The sequence below is a fragment of the Bactrocera oleae genome, chromosome 2, assembly GCF_042242935.1.
Source record: "Bactrocera oleae isolate idBacOlea1 chromosome 2, idBacOlea1, whole genome shotgun sequence".
NCBI classification, from domain to species: domain Eukaryota; kingdom Metazoa; phylum Arthropoda; class Insecta; order Diptera; family Tephritidae; genus Bactrocera; species Bactrocera oleae.
In genome coordinates, this window is record NC_091536.1 from 85,536,454 (window position 1) to 85,559,030 (window position 22,577).

At 33.5% G+C, this 22,577-nt stretch overlaps 1 protein-coding gene and 1 long non-coding RNA gene across 2 annotated transcripts; one reads left to right on the forward strand and one right to left on the reverse strand.

Annotated features, from left to right (window-relative positions):
* Window positions 1-400: 400 nt before the first annotated feature.
* On the reverse strand, window positions 401-17,470 carry ETHR (ecdysis triggering hormone receptor). Its single transcript, XM_036361564.2, has 6 exons — window positions 17,459-17,470; window positions 16,452-17,399; window positions 15,383-15,545; window positions 15,081-15,261; window positions 11,086-12,084; window positions 401-1,974 (listed from the first exon to the last, which is right to left on the reverse strand). Exons 1-6 carry the CDS (start codon window positions 17,468-17,470, stop codon window positions 930-932), a joined length of 3,348 nt encoding a protein of 1,115 aa, XP_036217457.2. The 3' UTR covers window positions 401-929.
* On the forward strand, window positions 7,514-9,816 carry LOC138855830 (uncharacterized). Its single transcript, XR_011394946.1, has 3 exons — window positions 7,514-8,018; window positions 8,175-8,294; window positions 8,486-9,816. It is a non-coding gene; the product is annotated as an uncharacterized lncRNA (long non-coding RNA).
* Window positions 17,471-22,577: the final 5,107 nt, after the last annotated feature.

Here is a 22,577-nt window from a genome sequence, read left to right on the forward strand (position 1 = left end):
TACATTTGCAATGAAATGGAATATACTGATAAACGATGGTAACGAAGTGGATCGGATGATGATGGGAACACAACTTTAAATGTTTATAACAACAAAGAAACATAAGAAATAAACAAAACACACGTTTTTTTTTTAATACATAGCAACAAAAAGTAATGTTATGACAGCGAACATATAAAATTAAAACCACAACAAAATGCGCGAAAACAACTTTAAGTAAGATACTTATAACTAATGTTTAAATAAAACCTAAATGTAAACAAATGCGTAAATATCGATGGTATGAGCAGTAATGTGGGAATTAGCTATAGTGTGAGCGTATCGTAGTAATGAAGGATGATGTAGTGTCTTTTCGGGCGTCTGAAAATTCCCCTATTATTTTATAATTATTAAAAATCCATAGTATATAAAATTTTGTGTTTATTGGGTAATTTAGATGTGCAGTCAACCTCTATTGGTTCACTGTCCAACCGAATGGCTGCAAATATTAGTTTATTACTTAATAAATAAAAAGTACATACGACATACGCAATTTAAATGAAATTAGTAAAAAAAATCTGTGTTTTCATATTTTATATATCTGGTAGCGACAGTTATGCCATCTACCCAAGCCAATGGTTGCTTCACAGTTCGTTAAAAATCACTACCATGAATAACATTCACTTAAATAATACTATATTTTATTTATAACATAATTCCATTTACTCTGAAGTTTTTATTCTTTTATAATATACTTAAGTACATCTGTACGTTATGCCTATCAATAATTTACAATTATATCTTTGAGGAAGAATCCAAAAAAATTTTAACATTGGATGTGCTTAAGTACTTAATTGAAAGCATTCATTATTGACTTTGAGATTTATCAGTCTTACTTATAAGTATCTTTTCCATGGACATACAAGGAAATATTTGCAATATTTCCACACTCAACTGTGTAGATCTCTCTCTTTGTCATTTTCATCACTTTCCAAAGGGCATGCACTTGATACAGTACTTCTGGTTATATCTATTATTGCCGCACCCACATCCGATCGCGGTGCCATAACTGGTCGATGTGCTACTATAGTAACGCTAGTGCTACGCTCCGTGCCTGAAGAAGTGGAAATGGACGAGCTCACTGCAAATGTTGACTCCCGTTTGAATTTTAAACGACGTTGTTCGTAAGTTCTCGGTTGTTTTGGCTCCGTTTGACGTCGGCTGGTTGTTGTCGTCGCGGTCGTACATCTATTGCTACGTCCGATCGGATGTTTTCTATGTTTGTTGCAACAGGAAATAATCAAACGCCAAAACCCAGTACGAAATTTCGATGACATAAGATTATAGAGTATCGGATTCAGAGCCGAATTCAAATAGAGCATTATGCGACAAAAGTACAAAACACCATAATAACCGTCAATACCAAGTGCGGCGATATCCTCTGTCGATGCAGCGATAACCCACAAGGTGAAAGCACGGAATGGTAACAGACAAAGAAAGAAACTGGCGACAACCGCAACTAACATGAAAATCACCTGCTTGCGATGCTTCCGCATACCTGTACGTAGCTGTTGAGCGCTTGCGCCAATATTTAATGTGCCGCTACGGTTATTATCAGTGTCACTGCGTGTCATCTGTATCGGCAGTTTGTTCAACGATTGCTGGCGCAAGATAACCGAGCTCAGGCAAGTGGTGGACCGTACATGAGCGACGGCTGTGGTAGGTCGATGAAAGTCAATGTTTCGTCGTAAAAGTTTGTACGCAATTGCTACATAGAGCAATACCAACACGATGAAGGGCAACAAAAAGAATACTGCAATGCAAGCGATGAAAAAGAATGCGGACCAGAATGTTTCCGCTGAAGTGAAGCACACAGCCACCTCTGTGTTGTCGTAGTAACGTTCCATGCGGAAGGTTGCAATTAATACGATCGGACTACCGAAAAGTAAGAAAATTATGATCAAGGTAAATATTTGATGTGTGACGTTGCGGTGTTATATGTACATATGTATATGTATATACAAGGAAATAAATACTTTGTTACTAAAAATTACACTGATTTCACTGCACATCTTGAATACAAAGCGGGTTTTTAAAGCAGCCGAAAGAACAACGATACAGTTATAAAAAATATTACAAATATTTTTGTCAAATTAGATATGCAAAGAAAATAAAAGCATCGAATAAAATTTTATGAATTCAATATTTAGTTCTACAGAAATTACATACCATATTTAATTAGAGCTCCACTTACCTGTCTATGCGTTTTCTATCAGAATGGCTTTTATATATAAAACCTTCCCGTTGAATGCTTTTTATGTAAATACAGATTCACTGTCACACACTTCACAATTGTATTACTTTCTTATCACGCTTTCATAAGCGTTGTTTTATAAACACAACTGCTACATTCAAATTTATTGAACTATCATTTGCAATGATATATTAAAATTAGAGTTTCTTCACTCAAATTAACACAATATCTTATTTTTTATTATAAACACATCTTCTACAATATAATGATTTAAAAAAAATAACGTTTATATTATTGCATTATTTTATTTTTTAATTATAAATGTACATACGGTATACTGGATTTACTCGCTTGCAATAAATTTCAATACTGGCGCTAAAAGGATACTGACGCATAACGGTCGTTGTATGTAGTTGGTAAAGTCAATTTAATTCAATAGGGTTGCTAAGGCAAAAGCTAAAAAATCATAATTCTTCACATAAATATGTTATATAATAAATTATTTAATATGTTATTGAATGAATTCGACAATTGTATAAAAAAATGTTTTAAGCGTGAAATAATATATCCTTAATGTTTCACATTATATTTTATGTATATTTGCATTAATGATAGGAAAAAACCACATTAAATAAATTGCAACTCTGGGTGTAATTGAAGTTTTCGCTTCAAGGGCTTGTTTTGTCTCGGATTTCCGCTTGGTTTTGTGACAAGTTAATAAAAAGTTCTAAAATCTTTAGAAAGAGAGTAATAAAACTAAGTTATATTGTTAAAATTTTGTTGAAACTAATAAATATTACTGGCTATAACTTCTAAGTATTAAAACGTTAATTGATGAATGGATTGGGAGCTTTAGTTTTACGCAAATATGCACGTTTGAGGTAAGCTCTATTTGAAGAACAGTGGACATTACGATATGGTAATTTGGTGCGATTCCACAACTATTATTTAGAATTGCTTGGCAAATGGCTTGTTATTATTAAAGCAATCCCATACTTCTGAGCACCATATTTTTTTAAAGAACTATTTTTCTTTTCTTCCCTAAATACCGACCCGGTCTGGATTGTGTAGAAAATGACCTTGCGTTTACTGCAAGTTGAGGTTTTGATTTACAAAGGCAAAGAAGAGGCTTTTAAAGATTATATCCACTTGCAAGTCAGACCCCATTGGCAATCTCCAGCAGGACCTAAAGTAGGTGTTTGTCAGTGAAGAAGATTTTTCTGCTTAAAAATGATCTCTTTTGCAAAAACCAAACAAACTTGTTACTAGACTAGATGGCGGCTTACAAAAAAGTCGTTTTTTGTGTTAAAACTGATACTTCAGAAATTATTATCAAAAATATAAAATTTACATACAATTATTTTTTCGATCATTAACTGACAAATAAATATATCTAAAATGGTCGTATGATAATTTCAAGTCGATCGGTTTAGACGTTAGAAGTAATTTTGCTCATTAACTATGAAAACAGCGTTTCATGCTAAAAAATTTACAAAACGCTCATATCTCCGAAACTATTTGCCGGATCAACTTAAAATTTTTGGAGAATATTTTGAAATATATGTGTAAATGCAAAAAAAAAAAAATATTTTTAAACTCACAAGTGTATATAACTCCTTAAAGCTAACATAATATTTCTTAATTTAAAGATTGATTACTTGACAAAGTATATATATATAATATAACCTTCCAACTCCTAATGGGTTATATGTATGTATGTCTAGCTTTTGGCCACTAACTTTACTTGAAGTGCTACAAGTAGTGAACATAGTACTCAATATTGAATTTTTTCTCTTTGTATGTGGTTGTAAAAACTCCTCACACACACATGCATGTTTGGTATGAGTGTATTTCTTTAGTATAGGTACTAGTTTCTATGTCGACATGCTATTGACGTCACCGACATGACCGAAAGTAAGCGGCGATTATAGCTTTGCGAGAGTATGAGAAAAACTAATCAAATTGAAGTCATCCATATTATGTGGATTTCGACAAAATTCCCAACAATAACAATAAAGCTGTGGCTTTCTGGATTTCACGTTAGATTTTGAGCGGTGCTTGGCTTCTTGTAAGTGGATGGTGGCATAATAACAAATAAACTATATAAAAATGGTTGTTGATACCCATATAAGTAAACTATGAACGGAAGTCCTGCGGTAAAAACTGATTGACACATTTAAAAATTAGTTGTCAGTAATCAATAAGCACGGCTATATATAAAGACATATATGTATACACAGATTTTAACGACCCTACCCAATAAACGGTCGTTTACATTAATCAATTATTAAGGCTTTCAATCATTGTAACGGAAATTACATCAACATTTACAAGAAACGGGCATGTAATGTTATACGAAGTTATAGGTGTTTTAAACGACGAGGTGGCATTTTTAAATATTTACCATAAAATGTGCAAATGTATAATATAAATGTATAATGTAATGTATAATATTGTATGTATAGTAAGTACATCCATTGCACGAAAATGAAGCCCGATTGGTCATTCCTACAACCGCAAGCTTACGACTATGCTTGTAAAAGTGTGTTTCTATGCGAATTTAAGCTGTCCAAATGGCATAATAAATAATGCAATTTAATGGGATAATAAAACGAACGAAAAACAAGTCGCAAATATCCTCTAATACACTCAAAATGTTTATGAAATGCTTAAATGAACCGAATTACAGCTAATGCTACATGCTAGTTCAAAAGAGTAAATATTAATGGGGGATTGTAATTATAGGGTTTTGTAACCCTGATTGGTCGAGATAAAATAACAAAAATGTCGCGAGAGATGTCTCTTGATTCTAAATATACTATGCCATAATAAGGTAAAAAAATAATATTAAAACAATTACCACCAATTTCGTGAAAAAAACTATTTTTTTACTGCATAAAAATAAAAAACCCAAAAACTTGTTTATTTGACTTTTTCATATAAATTTTCAGGTTATGAATATGAACACGAAAGATGCAGATCCTTTTATTACCAATCATTTTTCGATTTAACTTTTTTCTATAGGTGTTGTCATTGTGTGATCATTTTTCGATTTAACTTTTTTCTATAGGTGTTGTAGTTTTGCTGGAAATCGAGTTAAACCATTTCTAGCCACAACATTCAACCACTCTCCTCCGCTTCCTTTTCCAGACCACAGATCACAGATAAATTATTTTTTCGTTCATTTTTTTTTTATTTTATCTTTATTTTTCAAAGTGTTTCGTTCTACTATGTTTTTTTTTTGCTTTCAAATATTATCGACCGTTTAAGGGACGGTCTTAGGGACCGATTTTACCAGCTTTCCAAGTTTGGGGCTAACAAAGAATATAAATTGAAGTCATCCACCTTCTTCGATATATATGGGATAATATAATCCAGAAGGACGTTATATGAGGGACTGGCGAAGAATATGAATTGATTTCACCGGAAACTATATACCGTATAAAGTACAGAGACCCTTATATGCAGTATGTATATATTACCGTGAGATATACGGATACTGGTCGGACAGAGACGATCATAATTCATATATCGGACAATGGGAACCATGAACCATGGAAAATATGCAAATTACTAATACCAATACTTTAAAGGTATTAAGTGAGCATCAGTATAAGGAAAAAGGATACCTCATCGCCAAAATCGCGCGTTGCCAGTGTACTGACATATATGTACATTATATAGATATACAACTTTGCATGTTCATAAGTAACTATGCATGTACATACACACACGCTCCACTAATAAATTATAGCTTTCCTTTTCATCGTTAAAGTCAAATTTCATGCACTGTCGCGATTTCCTCTTACCACCCAAGGAGTAGTGGAGCAACTGCATCTCCGATATGGTCAACATACTTGTAGTTAAATGAAAGTGCCAACAACAATGACAATAGCAAAATCTCAACAAGAATGCAAACAGCGAATCCTCATAAATAAAACAGAAAAATTTGCCTGAGGGTGTGTACGTATGATTGAATGTGTGTACATATGTACACATGAGTATATACAACATACTTACATGCATAAATTGTTACAATGTATAAATTTCGATTTATTTTGTAAATGCCACATTATAATAGCAACAAATACATTGTTAAATGGCGAAATCATTTCGGTGACAACAACAATCACTAAGCGGAGTGGCGAAATTAACAGTAAGAATATCATAAAATTCCATTTCGAATGGTTGATGACTACAACAGTAGAAGCAACAGCAGCAACAGCAGCAATAAAAACAATCAACATGTAGCACTATTAGCGGCGAGTGTGCAAATATATACATTTGTATGTATGCACATATATGTGTATCCCCATGATCACTCTCAGCCACCTAAATCATGTTTGGTGATATGCGAACAGCATTCGATTTGGGTTCTATAAATTGCAGTAGCTTACAATTTTTGCATGAACATTTTCGATTTCTTAACTGCGAAATTTCGGTTTCAATTTCTTTTAGCCCTTATATCCATACATATGTGCATATATAGGAAGGTTCATAGATATGTTTGTTTTTGGAATCTTAACGCTACGGCGGCGTTCAAATATATTTGTATGCGAGAGTGTGTGGGTGTAAACCTTCACATTTTTGTTCGTTATTGAGGTATAAATGTAAATATGTAAAAATATTTGGTTGTTGTTGTTGTGTCTTATGGACCAACATTCATGTACTCATTTCAGTTTAATAGCCTGAAAAATTGATTGTTTTCCGAAGGAAATTGTGAAAGGGTGTTTATTTAGATATTTGTTTGACGTTGTTGTTATTATTGTTTTGTTCATGTGTAAACGGATTTATAGCTTCTGCTACAGATTGCATGTCGATTGGCACATAAAAGGTGATAGGGCTTTGTATGAAAATAAGCTTTTTAAACTAAATAGATTTTCACTTGCCGAATTCCTTATGTTTGGATTACAATACATACATACATAATATGTAAATATTAATAGTAATATTAGAAAATTTACGTATAGTGAATTTCTTTGGATTTTTATGAACTTTATTAAAAACTTAACTTATTTAATTCGTATTTATTTGCACGCGATTTCATAAGAAGAGTGAGTATGTTAACTTCATAACATGAAATTGATTGAATTTGAAGACTTTCATTAATTTATCACTTCAACAATATAAACTGCCCGAGAATATTTTAATATTTTATTATTATAATTTTGTACTCTAAATTTCAGTATTTCTCTGTGTGGGTACATAAATTTAATATTATAACTCTATCTAAAAATTGCGAAAATAAGTTTTCAGTAATACAATGATGTGTATTAAATTTAAATATCGGTCGATCTGTAATATATATTAGTAAAATTCAGAAAGCTTCTTTTTCTGATAAGTAAGTGCCCTTGTGTCAAAAATTGGATAAAACCAGACAACCTAAAGGATTTTAAAACTTCCGTTTCACCATATACCATATATATCGGTCTATCTGTGAGATATATTAATGAAATCCACAGTGCATCTTTTCTTGGCAATAGTGTGTCGTGTTGTAATATAATATAATAATATAGGTCAATGCCTACACAATTGCAGTTGGTTTTATACTGTATACAATTTGTAAGATATCCAAGCATATACGTATGGTATATCTTTACTTTACCCCAACTTCCACTTACTACATATAATGATTTTCTATATTTTAACAGAATTGTTATGAATACTTCGACCATTGTGTGAGTTATTGTAATAAAATTGCGATTATTTGGAGCAGTTTTAAATATTATATTATGTTTTGTAAACATTTGAAAATATTTGACCGTCTTTGGGTCTCACAAATTGCGTAAGTATAAAATGCTCCATTACACCCGAACTTATCTCTCATTATTATTATAATATTATCCCAGGAAGAAAAAAATTTAGAAATTCCATAATTATTATATTATACAAATACAATATCTGATTTTATTCGAACTGCTGTTGATGTTTTTTTCTTTAGCGACTCGGAAAGGAAGATTCTGAACTTAAATTAGTGTTGGTTGACCAAATAAAACAACTTCAATTAGTATGATGGACATTGTATTGATTTTCTTTTAACATTTTTCTCAGCGGCATAACAGTTAAGTATAAATTACTGCTATATAGTATGTCAACGAGAGAAACAAATATGTACTTACTGTTTCGTAGGATGACCATTATCCGTCATTCAGTTGGCGAAGGTATTTCCTAATATGTCCATGTCAATTGGCTATTTGCCATTTCGTCCATTTGCTTATTGTTATTTTCTTTATTTGATTTTTTGTAACACAGCTGGTGAATGCGCAAACATAATATTTGTTTAGCCAAGCAGAAGTGTAAACGGGTTAGGAAACATGCAAAATGCGCAACTTTGTCGGCTTTTCTCTACATCGACATCTAATGCGTTCGTAATGTGAACATAATGATATTTTATATAAAACCAGGCGGAGATGAGAAGAAAGTAGTTAAGCATGCAGGAAGTAAAAAGTGAAGGTTACAGAGCATGCATAAAATATATATAAAGACACCTTAGCTTTATGAAATGGATGGCGTGGTAATGGATTGGACGTAAATGGAAATAAATGAAATGATGAAATTGGTGCGTAGAACTTTTGGCAACACAATCGATTATCCCTACATACCAAATTGAGAAATATAGGAAAAAGTAATATTTATGCAAACCCATACCTATAAATGTGGTATGACTACACATTATTATATAATAATATACAGGCATATTCGTTCATTTGAGGAAGGAAAATAGAAAAAGATGCCGAAAATTGTTCAGAGAGTAGAGAATAGCGTATAGATATATTATTAACTGACTTAATGTAACGAAAAGGCTATCAATGTTTCCACAAACTCATTTATCAGTAGAAAAATATGCACATTCTAATCAAGCTGACTTTAATTTTTTTTATTTCTTTAATAAAATATTTTCGTATAAATATTAATCACATGTATGTATATATGTATTTCAGCATAAGCACACTAAAATCAATTATTTTATAATTATATTTTTGTTTAAATATTTATTTTACTAATTGTTTTAAGTACCAGACACATCTATAATATTTCTAAACTTGCAACGGAATTATATTAAATGTACTGTTCCACTAAATATATGGTTAGGGTTTGATTTCATTTTTCAATATCAATTATGCACACATTGAATATTGTAGATATTTCTTAATTTCCGGAATTTTTTTTTAGATAGAAGGGGTCCTTAACAATATAAATTGTTTAAACGAGTTGATCATATTTTACATGTATAATTTAAATATTTAACTTAACATTTTTAAGTACTAATTGAAAAGCAGTTGAAACTCTTTTGAGAAGTCTGAGGCTTGAGCAATCTGTTAAGAGATAGTATTAATATTTTGTATGAAATGGAATGTAAAATGGAATATTTTTTAAAAAGTTCATTTCAATAGTATTTAATAGTTGCAAATTTCTAACGTACATCTTTAATAGCAAACATTGTTTCAGATATTGTGTTTGGAAATATACATACATTTTGATCGATATTAATTACTATTAGTATAGTTGAGCAAGTAACACCACTTCTAAACATCAATGCTTCAAATTTCTTAACAGTTAAATATTGTATTGTACTATTTTGACACAGGTTATTTTTAGTCGTATCTTTGCATTAATAATGTAATTTTATTAAGTACAAAATGTATATGGTAGAATAAAATAATGCTTATATAAATATATATTGTATATGCCTATAAATACATAATTTATTCTAAATGGTTAGAAGCTCAAGTGCATAGCGACAATCTGAAATGATTTTTCACATACCATATTCGTACTTTGAAGTGTTTGGTCTCGCATGTTGGTTAAGCGCTCACTGTGCACTCAGCCTAATATAATATATTATACGTATTTGTGATTTATATGAATTTGCAATACTATGTTTGTTCCCGTATACTATACAAATATTAATTAATTTGTATTTCTATATATTTTTAATTCTATTAACACATACATACATACATATTTATAGCATTTTGCTATTTATTCAAGCTTTTTTTATGCAGATAGCACATATATCATTTCGCTAATAATTTTTGCTTTTGTTTTTTTGTTTTTGTGGTTCATTTTATATACATACATATATATAGATATATATATGAACTTTTTTTTTTGGTTTCAGAAATTAAAAACATTTGCCTATTTAAACTTTTTTCACCATTTTTTGATTTACCATAAATAAAATATTTTATTAAATATAGCTGATGTGTTCTGGATATTGAAAAAATTAATTAGTTCTTTGTATACAATAAAAAAACAAATTATTGTTCGATTTTTTTAAATTTATTATATAAGGATTTAACATACAAACTTCAGCTCTAAGGTTACGCAAGAGATAAGAGAAAAATTATTTTAAATTAAAGAATAAAAAACATAATATTAAATAAAGATTTTTCATTTATATTATATAATCCTTATTATACATATATGTATGTAAATTTTCTGTATAAAATTTTTTATTTCAAAGACATATATTTCTCTAATCGCCTTCATAAAAGCGGCTCTAACTTTGTATTTTTACCCTACCGGTTTAGATGGTAATAATCTGAGCCGAATAATAACTCAGAACATTACAGTTGTGCTTAATCTAACAGCTCATGCTAGAATTTGACTAATACACAATTTTCTACAATGTAAATTCATTTTATAACTGTTATTATTGGTTACTTTTCGACTTCATTAAGAAGATACAGAAATCTGTTATTCATATACGTAAAAGCCACAGCCAACTACACACCACTTGCATCCATTCGGATGCCTTCAAATAACTGTTAATCTTATATTACCATAAAAATTATTTGCTCGCAACTGCGCGCACTCAATTAGCCTCTTCTTCATTTCAAACGTATCACGTCAGAGTAACAGCCTCCTCCTGAGCTTGAGCTTCTTCGTCATCGAAACTGACATGCACCGAACGTTTACTCGTGACGGTCGGCGCCGACTCGCTGAGAGAACGCATTGCAGACTGCATATTATAACATTTCGTTATGGACTTCCGCCTTCCGCTCGCATCCACATCGTTGCCATTGCGTTGGACTTCGTTCTCGAGCATGGCGGTTGCACTGCTATGCAACATCGCCAACATCTCATTGTCGGGACCGCACGGTATGTGCATTTGTATTTGTATTTGCGTTTTTGTAACGGTGCGCGTACTCGAATTGATGTTGACCGTGTCGTCACTATAACGGCGATTAGATTGACGTGAGAGTATACTGGAGGTGGTCGCATGACTGGTGGCCGTATTTGAAGTGTTCGTGTTGGTGTTAGTCGCCACACCAGTTATGGTGCCGGTACGTGCACGAATGCGTTTATAGTGACCGCAGGTTATTGACGAGATAGCGCTCTGCCACGTGCTCAAAATGAGTCGCAAAAATCCTTTACGAAACTTTGTTGACATCAGATTGTAGAGGATGGGATTGATGCCCGAGTTCAGGTAGAACATAATACGACAAAAATATAATAGACTGTAGTAACGTTCGACGCCAATCTCGAAGAAGGTTTGCTCCGAACTGAGTATGATCCACATAGTGAGCAGGCGAAATGGCAGCAGGCATAGGAAGAAGGATAAAACGACAGCGCCTAGCATGAGTACGACTTGTTTGCGCGCCTTTAGGCTCAACTCTGGTTTCGACGGTCTTACACGCAACATTGGACCATTGCTGGAGATTAGATTCTTTGCTATAATGGCGTACAATACCATAAGGATCAGTAGCGGTAGTATGAAGAAAACGATTATTGTCATCAAAAAGTACCCGATTGTCCAATTGGAGGTCGCTTGTGTCAAACAGACCGCCACCGATGATCCATCAATGTACTCGACGAATTTGTACTCGGCAACCCAAATAATGGGACTAAAAAATATAGCACAATTTAGTTTAGTCCCACAGTTGGGTTCAAGGCTAGATTTAAAGTTACATACGATCTCTGCAATAGGTGCCAATACGAAGTTTATCTTTTTTTTAAGTTACATTATTCCTTTCTATAACCTATAACAATGATATATGGAATTTTCTTACAAGGATTTACTATTTATACCACTTAATTATGAGAGGTCGCAGGGAGCACCACGTTCCAAGTTAACATCATTCTGATTCAACATCTGCCTGTTGCAAAATCTTGCTTCTGATAATGCTTTTGATAGCGCAAGACAAATTCACAATAGAAGACCTCCAGCTTAGAGTTTTTGTATAAAACTTAGAACTGGGATATAAAAAGCCTGAGCAACAATATGTCAAATAATGACTACTGCTTATTGGATCAAAATCAGTAGGGTGAAATATTTATTGACTATAGAAAACAGTAAGTGTGCAACCTTTAACTAATTTGCTTGTCAAGACACTGTCGATAGTAATATCTTCGAAAAACTATAAAGTTCCATATCCTTATAGCAAAAGGTCTCTACCCTCTGCGAGTTTAACACTTTTCTAGATTTGTATACTTTCGCGAAAGAAGAAGATTACAGCAGAGCAGAGAGAGAGAGAGATGTGATGTGATTTACCGCTGGAAGTATTGATTTGAGAGACGTTTACTATAAAAACTTGGGTTGGAAAAAATAACTCAAATCTAGAAGGTTGCCTGGACCAACTGCTAGAAGCAGTGAAGTAAGAGGAAGAAAAAAATCTGCCACACGCTTGGAAATGCGAACCTAAGTAACCAAGAATTTGCAACGTATTTGGAGGCTATAAAAATTCAATATATTATTGTGAGTTTGTGTAACTAAAGTCTTTAATATTTTTAAGCCTATAACCTGTCGGACTAAAATCGTGCATTTGAGAAGGATATACGAATTAATCCACAAGAAAGTTATTTCAATTATTTACTTTTATTTCATAATTGATTAAAAAAATTACTAAAGAGAACCATATATAATATTTGTATAACTTGTTTTTTGGCCGTCACAGAACCGGAAAGCTGGACGTGGAAGTGTGCAATTATAGGCCACGTAATAACAATGCCTATTCTAACGCTGATGTGAAGTCAATGGCGACAGCAACAGTGGGTGGCAGCAAAGGTCACTGTCCGTAAGCCCTTAATAGCATGCGATTACCTCATTTCTATTTTGAGGGTATGCTTATGAGCGCGATATTGGCGACAAGCGGCCGCGTAAATAATACAAATAAAATTTAAGCACAAATAAAAAGGGTCGCGGCGATAATAGTGAATAAAAAGAAACAAATAGAAAACAAAAAATGTAAACATAACCTTAACGCCAGCAAAATGATGAAGGACTAAATCGTCTCTTTACTCTTTTTTGTTTTTGGTCAATATTGCCTCTTCACTCTTTTTTTTCTTAAACAAAGTTGTTGATAGCCGACGGTGGTTATGAAAATGGTGACGATTGAAATAATGACAATAGTAAGGGCGATCGGCGGACTTTGACGTGCAAACACAATTTCCATTCAAATATTTTTAAACAGCTACACACATAAAAACTTTAACAATTATGGCACCTTATGTACTGCTTTGGCTTTGTGGCTTTGTACAAATATATACATGTCGGTATATGTGTCTAAGGCTACTGTTTGATGACTTTTGCTGGGCATGCTAAATTGGCGGGCGCATTAATAAAATCTATATAACAATGGCTGCAAAAATCTTGACTAAGACATGAAATTAATATTCAAATTACAGAAAATATCAACAAGAATGAATATAAAATAATTTACAATTAAATCTGTACACGATTTTACAAACGCATCAATAACAAATACATGTAAATGTGTATAAAGTAGCATATACATATAAGTATATAAGCTGAAGTGCACATGAAAATTAAAAAAAAAAAATTTCAAATCTTAACCATTTTGGTTCAAATGTAATGTTTAAGTATTTGGCAACTACGTAAAGATTAGAGCTGTTACTATGTTTTAGCCACGTACTTTTATACTAATGTATATATGTACTAATTTGCATTACTAGTTTATAATTACTATATTAAATTATACCACAATAATTGAACTAAGGTAAAGGCTGATTTTAAAGGTGATGTGTGGCATTCTGCGCTAATAATAATGATTAATGATATTGTAATTCATATTATTGGTGCTTACACCATTTAATATATGAACGTCTTACTGAGCTTCTCATCTTATTTCTGATGAGCGCCTTTAAGTAATGTTTTCAATGCAAAGTGGGGAACCCTCCGAGAGGTTCACGAATTAAGGATCTTGTAAAATTGCGAGATCAGGAACCATTTTATCTTCTTATCAAACTCCAAAACATGAGAACCAAATTATGGTGTTGGAAGATAAGCGTAGGAGGAAGGTCAGAAACTTTATTGCAGTCGTCAATAACCTATAGTGTAGTAAACAATTCTAAGAACTATTGTCCTCTCTAAAGGTTGTTGCTCTTGCTAAAGGTAAACAAAAAGAAGAGATGTTTCCGTCGCTGAAATTAAAAAAAGGGTCATTGATCTCATCAAAGGTTATTGATAAAACTTTGTATTGAATTAGTTTTGCGGTTAACAAACTAATAAAAGGTACTGAAGTTTTATTAGACAATTTGAACCTCGAATTTTTTGCACAATTTGAACCAAACTGTTAAATCAGGAAGAAGCTAGAAGTGAAGCGCGGTTGTAAGTTAGAGTATAAAGTCTCTTATTAAACAAAGCTATGCCTAGAACAGGGCTTTTCGGAAATAATTCACTCTGATCCTTGCTATTTGATGCAGCGTGGAAACAGATTTCTTAAATAAAGTCTTCAGGGTCAAGGGAGATGTTTTTCATTTAATATTGTACAAAAAACTTTCCACAAGACATTTTTAATCAAACCTAACCTATTGAATTTTTCACGTCAGCTCAATTATTGTGATATGGTTTACATGATTTTTTATATTAAAGAAATCCTACCTGGTAAATACGGCCGCAATTACCCATGCCAATATGCAAATAAGTATGGCACGCGCCTTGGTGCACACATAACCGGCTTTCAGCGGCTCACATATGGCATAGTAGCGCTCGAATGAGATGGCCAAAATTGTCAGCACGCTGGCATGCGCGACTGTTAGCTCAACAAATGGTACTGCTTTGCCTGTCGAAGCGGGGAAAGGAGGGTAAATAAACATTTAATTAAAGTAAAACGGTATATAGTATATAAACAAATTATATATCCTATTTATATCTACAACTGAAATTTAAGTTTATTTACATACACATTTCATGGCCCAGCACCCAGGTCTCCGGTGGCGTATTTACCTCGACCAATACGGTTGGCGTACACACCAGTAGCACCAATAGATCGGCAATGCTGAGATTTGTAAGAAATATATTGGTGGAGTTGCGCATATCTTTGGTTTTCACAATAACAATTGGCACCTAAACGACGTGTGAAGTGACAAGCAAAACGAAAAGGAGCGTGAGTAAAGTCAATTTAACGAAATTCCGCACTAGATTACTCATACGCAGTGTTTAACACAAATGCGTGTTTCATATTTGAGTACTTTTAATGCATACATATAATTATACATTAGATATGGTCGCGAAAATAATTATAAAATTTTACATAGAAAACCTGTTCTGAAAGTAGTTTTGAATAATATTTCGTCCTTGGTGAGTCCGAAAGCAGTCAAAAAAGGTTTCTTTATTACTTTCTAGCTTTTTGCAATTGCTAGATTGTATAATGTTATATAACATTGCAATGCACCTTTTCATTACTGTATATATTTACACTCTAAACAGGGTATATTAAGTTTGCCAAGAAGTGTGTAACACCCTGAAAGAAACATCGAAGACACTATTTAATATAAATATGTATAAATGATCAGCGTGACGAGATGAGTTGATTTAGTTGTCTGTCTGTCTGTATATACGAAAACTATTCCTTAAATTTTTGAGGTATCAATCTGAAATTTCGTAACCGTACTTTTCTCTCCGACAAATGGAGTCATCGATATAACACAACTATAGAGAGACTATATAAGAAATAGTGCCATACGAGCTGATCGATTAAAACCACGTGCTTGTATGGAAAACTTCTTTATTTGAAAAATAATGGATTATTGTCCGAGACAATGTTACAATCTCCAAATATATTGTTCAGATTGGACCATTATATTAAATAGCTGCCATACAAACTGAACTATCTAAATCAAAATAAAGATCTTCATAAAATATATGATTTTTTGGGTTGGCTGATTATTACAAAGTGTTTCACAACCCACGATAATCGACCCGCACTAATATAACAAACCCGCATATACTTATGTAGCGGTAAATGCTCACCATAATGTTGCCAATAACACCCAGCATCATGATTGCTATGCAAAAGCACATAGCTGTGTTGCGTATGTAAGCGGGAATCTGTGGCACTTCGACAATCTCCTGCACGGCGGACACATTGGCAGTGGTGCCGGCGCCATCGATGAGCAGTGGAGCGATGGTATCGCTCGCCACGGTTTTACTGTGTTCACTGGCGGTGGCAACAGATTTGACGGTAGTTGTGGTGTCGAAAAGCGGTGCAGATGGTATGAGCTGAATTGCGACTGTAGTTTTGGTAATGAGTTGTTGTACATGGTAAGCACTGCCATTGATACTGTAGTCATCGCCGTGGGGAAGCGTTGCATGGCAGTCAACATAACGTAGTGTCTTAAGAGCGCAGGGGTCCACGCTGAAGTTGGTGTTTGCACCCGCTTTACGGTTAGCTAAGCCATTAACGACACCGATATCACCGACATCAACAGCGTCTGGCACGTCATTGTTACTTGCAGTGGAAACCTCCAGCAATGCGGCTGTTGCTACGAAACTATTTGACGCAAGACAGCAGAGGAGCAGCACAGCACTGACAAGCGTGAGGGTGAAACTAAAAGTTTCCCGATTAAAGCGCTGGAATTGATTTCGTTTCACTTTACAATCGCCGAAATGGAATGTATTGACGTAATGGGTTATGGTCGTTATTGTTGTTGCCGCTTCAGTTGCTGCTTCCACCACCGCTCCTACTACTAGATTGTGAAAAGGTTGCTTTCCTTCAACCGAAATGCTGGTGTCACGTGTCTCCACCCGAATTGATCTCGTTTTTGTTGTTTGCTCAAATGTTGTTGTCACCTCTGCAGCCACCGCAGCGTTTTTGGCCACCGATGCGTGTCCCGTAAAATTCCAATGTGCTGATATGTCTGTCCGCTTGTTGTTACTGTGTAACCTCGTTGTTGCTGCCGTTGTTGTAGTTGTTTTTTGCTACTGTTGTTAGTAGGGCGCCTTGGTAATTAAATACAACGCAACATTACCACACTCACACGACTCAACATGTGTCTAATGCATTCGCACTTGCGGCCGGAAGCACTTGACTACGCACTCACACACACAAATGGTGCTGTAGATCGGCGCTTGTTCTTTGTGAACATCCGCTGTTTGTCCATATACGATTTAAGTTTTCTGTGGAAAAAATTATTTGTTGTCATTCGCTTCGAATTATCGGGATAGCGTGAAATAATTTCTTCTCATTTCTAATTCATTTGTATGTATTTATGATGAGGTAGAATTGGTGACATTAATGGTTTCTGGCAGTAGGTTCGTTGAGCGGCTAATCAGATTACGCTTACGCATATGTTTTCTGTGGCAATGAATAAATTAATTTATGTCATTCCCTTTGTAGAACTTAATTAGTAGTTCAACATGCCAAAGAACCCAACGGCCTGCAAGGACTCAGCAGTTTTGTTCGCTAGCTGGAAAGTTGAATGAATAGACTGAAATTCTTATTAGAGTGAACATTAGCAGCATATAGTAATTAATAGTTTTTAACATATGTGCGTATGTGCACTGGTATATATGTATATATGGAGGCATAGAAATATTTTGTGAAGTTAATTTTTTTTATTGTTTTTTGAGTATTTGTTATTAACCGTTTTATGAAGCAATTTCGTGTCGCTGTATGTAAGCCAAGGTAAAGACGTTTACTATTCGTCTTTAGCATACCATATGATCAAGTTTGATCCAACTGTTCCAGATTAACTGCCCGCGCAAACCGAATCAATAATTGTTTAACCCTTTTTTATGTTCGTCTGAATGAATTTCGTTAAATATATGCAAGGAAAACATTTTGGAAGAATATGTGTTGGAACAATTTAGCTTTAAAAAACTGCATTTTCGTTTATATGTTTTCTCATATGTGCCAGTTAAATTAAGAAAAATCATTTAACAAAGGATTATACAAAACTCTGATGTGCTGAGCTAACCGCATTAGGAACAAATTTTTCATGTGTTTAAATAAGTGTAATATCTGGTTAAATATTTAAAATAGTTTGCTTCACTATTCATGAAAATTTAGTCTCGACAAGCAATAAGATATCCTCGTTCATTGCTTCTAAGTAGATGTGTTTGTATATTGCCATATACCTATCCTTAAACAACATATATGCATATATAAGTCTAGCAGTGCTTAATTACTATTACTTCGCATCATGTCCCATGAGTTATATACCAATTATCCTGATTTTTGGATAGTTCATTTTGGTTAGTAATCATTAATTGCCACTGGTTTTGTAATAAACAAAGCTACACCCCCAACAGAATTACTAAAATCAAGTTGTTGTAAAGTCAAGCGTATTAGGGTGTGAGGAATTTCTAAATACTTCATTTTGTGGCAATTTTTTATAGGCAATGTAATGTAATTTATGGGTAAATATGAAATCCTTAATCTTTAGTTCACAAAAATATTAATGCAAACGAATACAGAAATAACAAAAAACATATGTATATAAATATAGATATAATATAATATAAACATGTGTTATAATAATAACATACATATATACTTAAGTAAAAAAACAAATGTCAAAATGTTTTTAAAGATAAAATCAGAAGTACCTTTATTATATTTAATTTTATAAAAAAAGTTTTATATATATTTTTCGGTTTAAGGAGAACCACCCTAATTCTTTTATTTGAGCGACTCTTATGTGCCCATAAAGAAAATGCCGTACTATATTGCTAACGTTCTGCATACATATGCATACACCCTTATCATTAAACATTAGTATATAAATAGACACACATGCACATACATACTTATTCCTGTCAGCGAACATGCATGCCTATCCTGACTTAAATGCTTATTTTATATATGACAAATACTTCAGCATATCTGCTGCTCCTTCATTCTGACACTTGAAGAAGAGTATTACAGTTTTTGGAGGAAAAAAGATTTTTATGGCAAGATAGTGACGGCAGTAAAGATTGGAGGGAATTTATAGTCAACACCCTATAATAAAATTAACATTGCAATTGCTGGAAGTCGACATACTCGTATGTGCACATACATATATTCACACGCCACTTCAAACACTCGCATGTACTCTTACGTCTACAAATATATTTTTACTTCCCATCAAACATATCTAATCAATTTATCGCTCCATAATAGTCCCATAAGGATTTTATTTTCACGCATTCACACGTTCATTGACAATTGGGATCTCTGAAAATTCACAGCAGTAAACTTAGACAGAATTTTGTCGGTATTTTTTCCGTTTTTCCTTTAAAAACAATTAAGCAAACGAAAGTTATTCATAGAAATTATTTTATTAATAATATCAGACTAAACAATTAATTAATGCTATTTGCAACGAATAATTTATTAAATATTTGAATTTTTTAAAAATTGTGTGCAGGTATAATTTTTTAGTATGTAAAATATTGTAGCGATAACATTCAAAATGAAATTACAAGCCATAAATCAATTTGCAGTGTGTTCTCACTTTATACATGTCTCTACATGATTTCATCACATAGATATGTATGTATATATGAAAAAGCCATTAATGTCAGACAAAAAAGTTTTGTAATTTTTTATAAAATTTCGAACTCAACTATATAGTGTCACACAAACCACCTTCTGTTTTATATACATACATATAGTAATGTGGTAGAAGAGTTTTTCCGATGAGCCGTGGTATGAGTAACTTTTCACACAAATTATCATTCAGTTATTTATGTCATCATAATATTTTTGATAATCTATTGCGCCACATGTCTCAAATTGAGATTTATAGAATTTTATTCTTGGACCGTCCTTTCATTTTTCTGTGTATGTAGATTTTGGATTTCAAATGAAAAATATTACGGATATATTCAGTACATTATCAGTCTCTAATTCAAGTAAACAATATAAACGACAATAATTGACATTTTATTTAACAAATAATATATTTTATTAGACAATCGCTAAATTATAAAAGGAAGCTGAAATTTTTTTATACATTTCATTAATACATCTCACAACACTGTTAGAAGTTTTGAGTACTTTTAAGAATCGTCTTCTTCGAAACTATTAAAAGATTAAGTACCTTTTAAGTAGTCCGCATTTTTTTTCGTGACTTATTAATATCAGCATTGGGGTGGGTAAAAAATCAATTTTTTCTTCACACTAATAAGAACGACATAATGTCAAAATGGGTTATTTTTTAAGTTATGCAGATAATTTTATGCCATTAATGATTGCCACCACAGCTCCGCTGGCATATGTATCTCCATCCGTTTACGCCAATGATTGATGACCGGGTGTAGAATTTCGGCTATATTACGCTGAATGTTGTGTTCGAGCTCCTTGAGTATTGCTGGTAAACCTATTTATCATACCCTCAGAGAAAATAATGCAAAGGCGTTAAATCGCATGATCTTGGCGCCCATTTGACTGGGCCATTTTTCGAAATTAACGAGTCGCCAAACTTTGCACGCAATGTATCCATGTTTAGACGTGAAACACGAGGCGGCGCACCGTCTTGTTGGAAATAGAGATCGTCCACCTCGTTTTTACCAAATTCCGAGAAATAAAGTCAGTCAACATCGTGTTATAATGCTCGCTATTGATCGTAACGGCATTTCCTGAAATTTCGAAAGAAATAAGGCGTGATGATGCCGGCATATCCCAATCCGGACCAAACGGTACATTTTTGGGGATACAATTGCGTTTCCTGAACCACACGGGATTTGACACATCTCAATAGCAACAATTTGAAGTGAAGAATGACATGATGAAATGGCAAACCTTACTGAACACACGGTACACGCTGTACATTCAAAATTTGATTGGTAGACACCTCCAAAAAATCTACATAATTATCAGTTTCCTATATCTTCCTTATTATTGGTAACCTCACCGTTCAAAAGTTGTTAAAACAACTGCTACTCAAGCATAATCTTGTAGTTCAAACAATTATACACATTCTCACAGCTATTCTCGACCATCTGAGGTTTGCCTACCTCAATTTAAACGAAACTCAGTTGCTTTCATAAGAAACAGCCAGCAATTTGATTTGATGTAAGAACAGCTATTTAAATGCACAAACTCGTTTGCAGACGCTTAAAAAGAATTGTGAGCATAAAGTAAATGCAAAAAAAGAACTCAGAACTGCTGCATTCATCATTGTCACATTTTGCTGCTTAATTAAATCAATTGGAAACTATTAGTCTTTGCCTCTTTGTGCTCCTCGAGGCGCCACACACACACATGCAGACATATACATAGATACACTAAAGCAAATAGATTTATGCATACGAAGCAATTAAAAACGAAATTCGTTTATGCTCACCGCCCTCCAGTTCGCCTTAAAACGAATATAAAACGCAGAGAGACAGCTGAGGGTGCTGAGGTCATTTAAAGCGCTGGGTTCGCCGTCATTGTTCAATGATGGATGAAATTGTAGCCGCACTGCTAATGTATGTATGTATGTAGGAAACGCAGTTCTTAAGAAACCAAGAAGGCAAACCGCAAGGGCGGTAACTAATATGTCTATTAAGACACAGTGTGCTTCTCAAGGACGCTAGCAGGCGCGTAGTCTTGAGTGCGTAGGTAGGTCTATGGAGTGCGCGTCGTTTTTTCCTACGAGCGCCGAAGTTTATGTACATATATTTTTACCTATATACAAATATAAAAGGAAATATTACGGTGCGTTAGAGAGTATGCGCTCACAATAGCTCTGTTTGTGTTCTGTTGCGATAAGTGTTCATTGAAATTATAACATTTACGCAAATTTACCACACTTTCTTCTTAGCTTGCATATTTTCGTGTTTATATATGTACTTGTATGCGTATGCGAATTTCGCTCGGCTTGCTTTATCAGGACTAGCTTTTAGGATAAGGGATTTACCGTTCATGTGCTTGCGGTTAGCTGGAGCGTTAAACTATGTGCGCTCTCTCTACTCGCATGGATTATAGTTCTTGAATGAAAAGTGGGCCTATTTAGGTCCTTGCGAATAATGCCAGATGGTTTCGAACATTATCAGTAAGCTTATTTTTGGCAACTGTTATTCAAGAATTTTTATTGTCTCTTTAAAACGGGTCTAAAACTATGCGTGAATAAAAAAACAACTATTAGTTGGGCGTTGCGGTGAAGTGAGAAGGCATGTTAATTGGTA

Excerpts from the sequence above, each read along its gene's own strand:
- ETHR (XM_036361564.2), bottom strand. Across the intron at positions 15,546-16,451 it reads GTGTTATTGGCAACATTATG|GTGCCAATTGTTATTGTGAA; the intron begins GTGAGCATTTAC and ends CACGTCGTTTAG. Across the intron at positions 12,085-15,080 it reads ATTGCGGCCGTATTTACCAG|TCCCATTATTTGGGTTGCCG; the intron begins GTAGGATTTCTT and ends TATATTTTTTAG.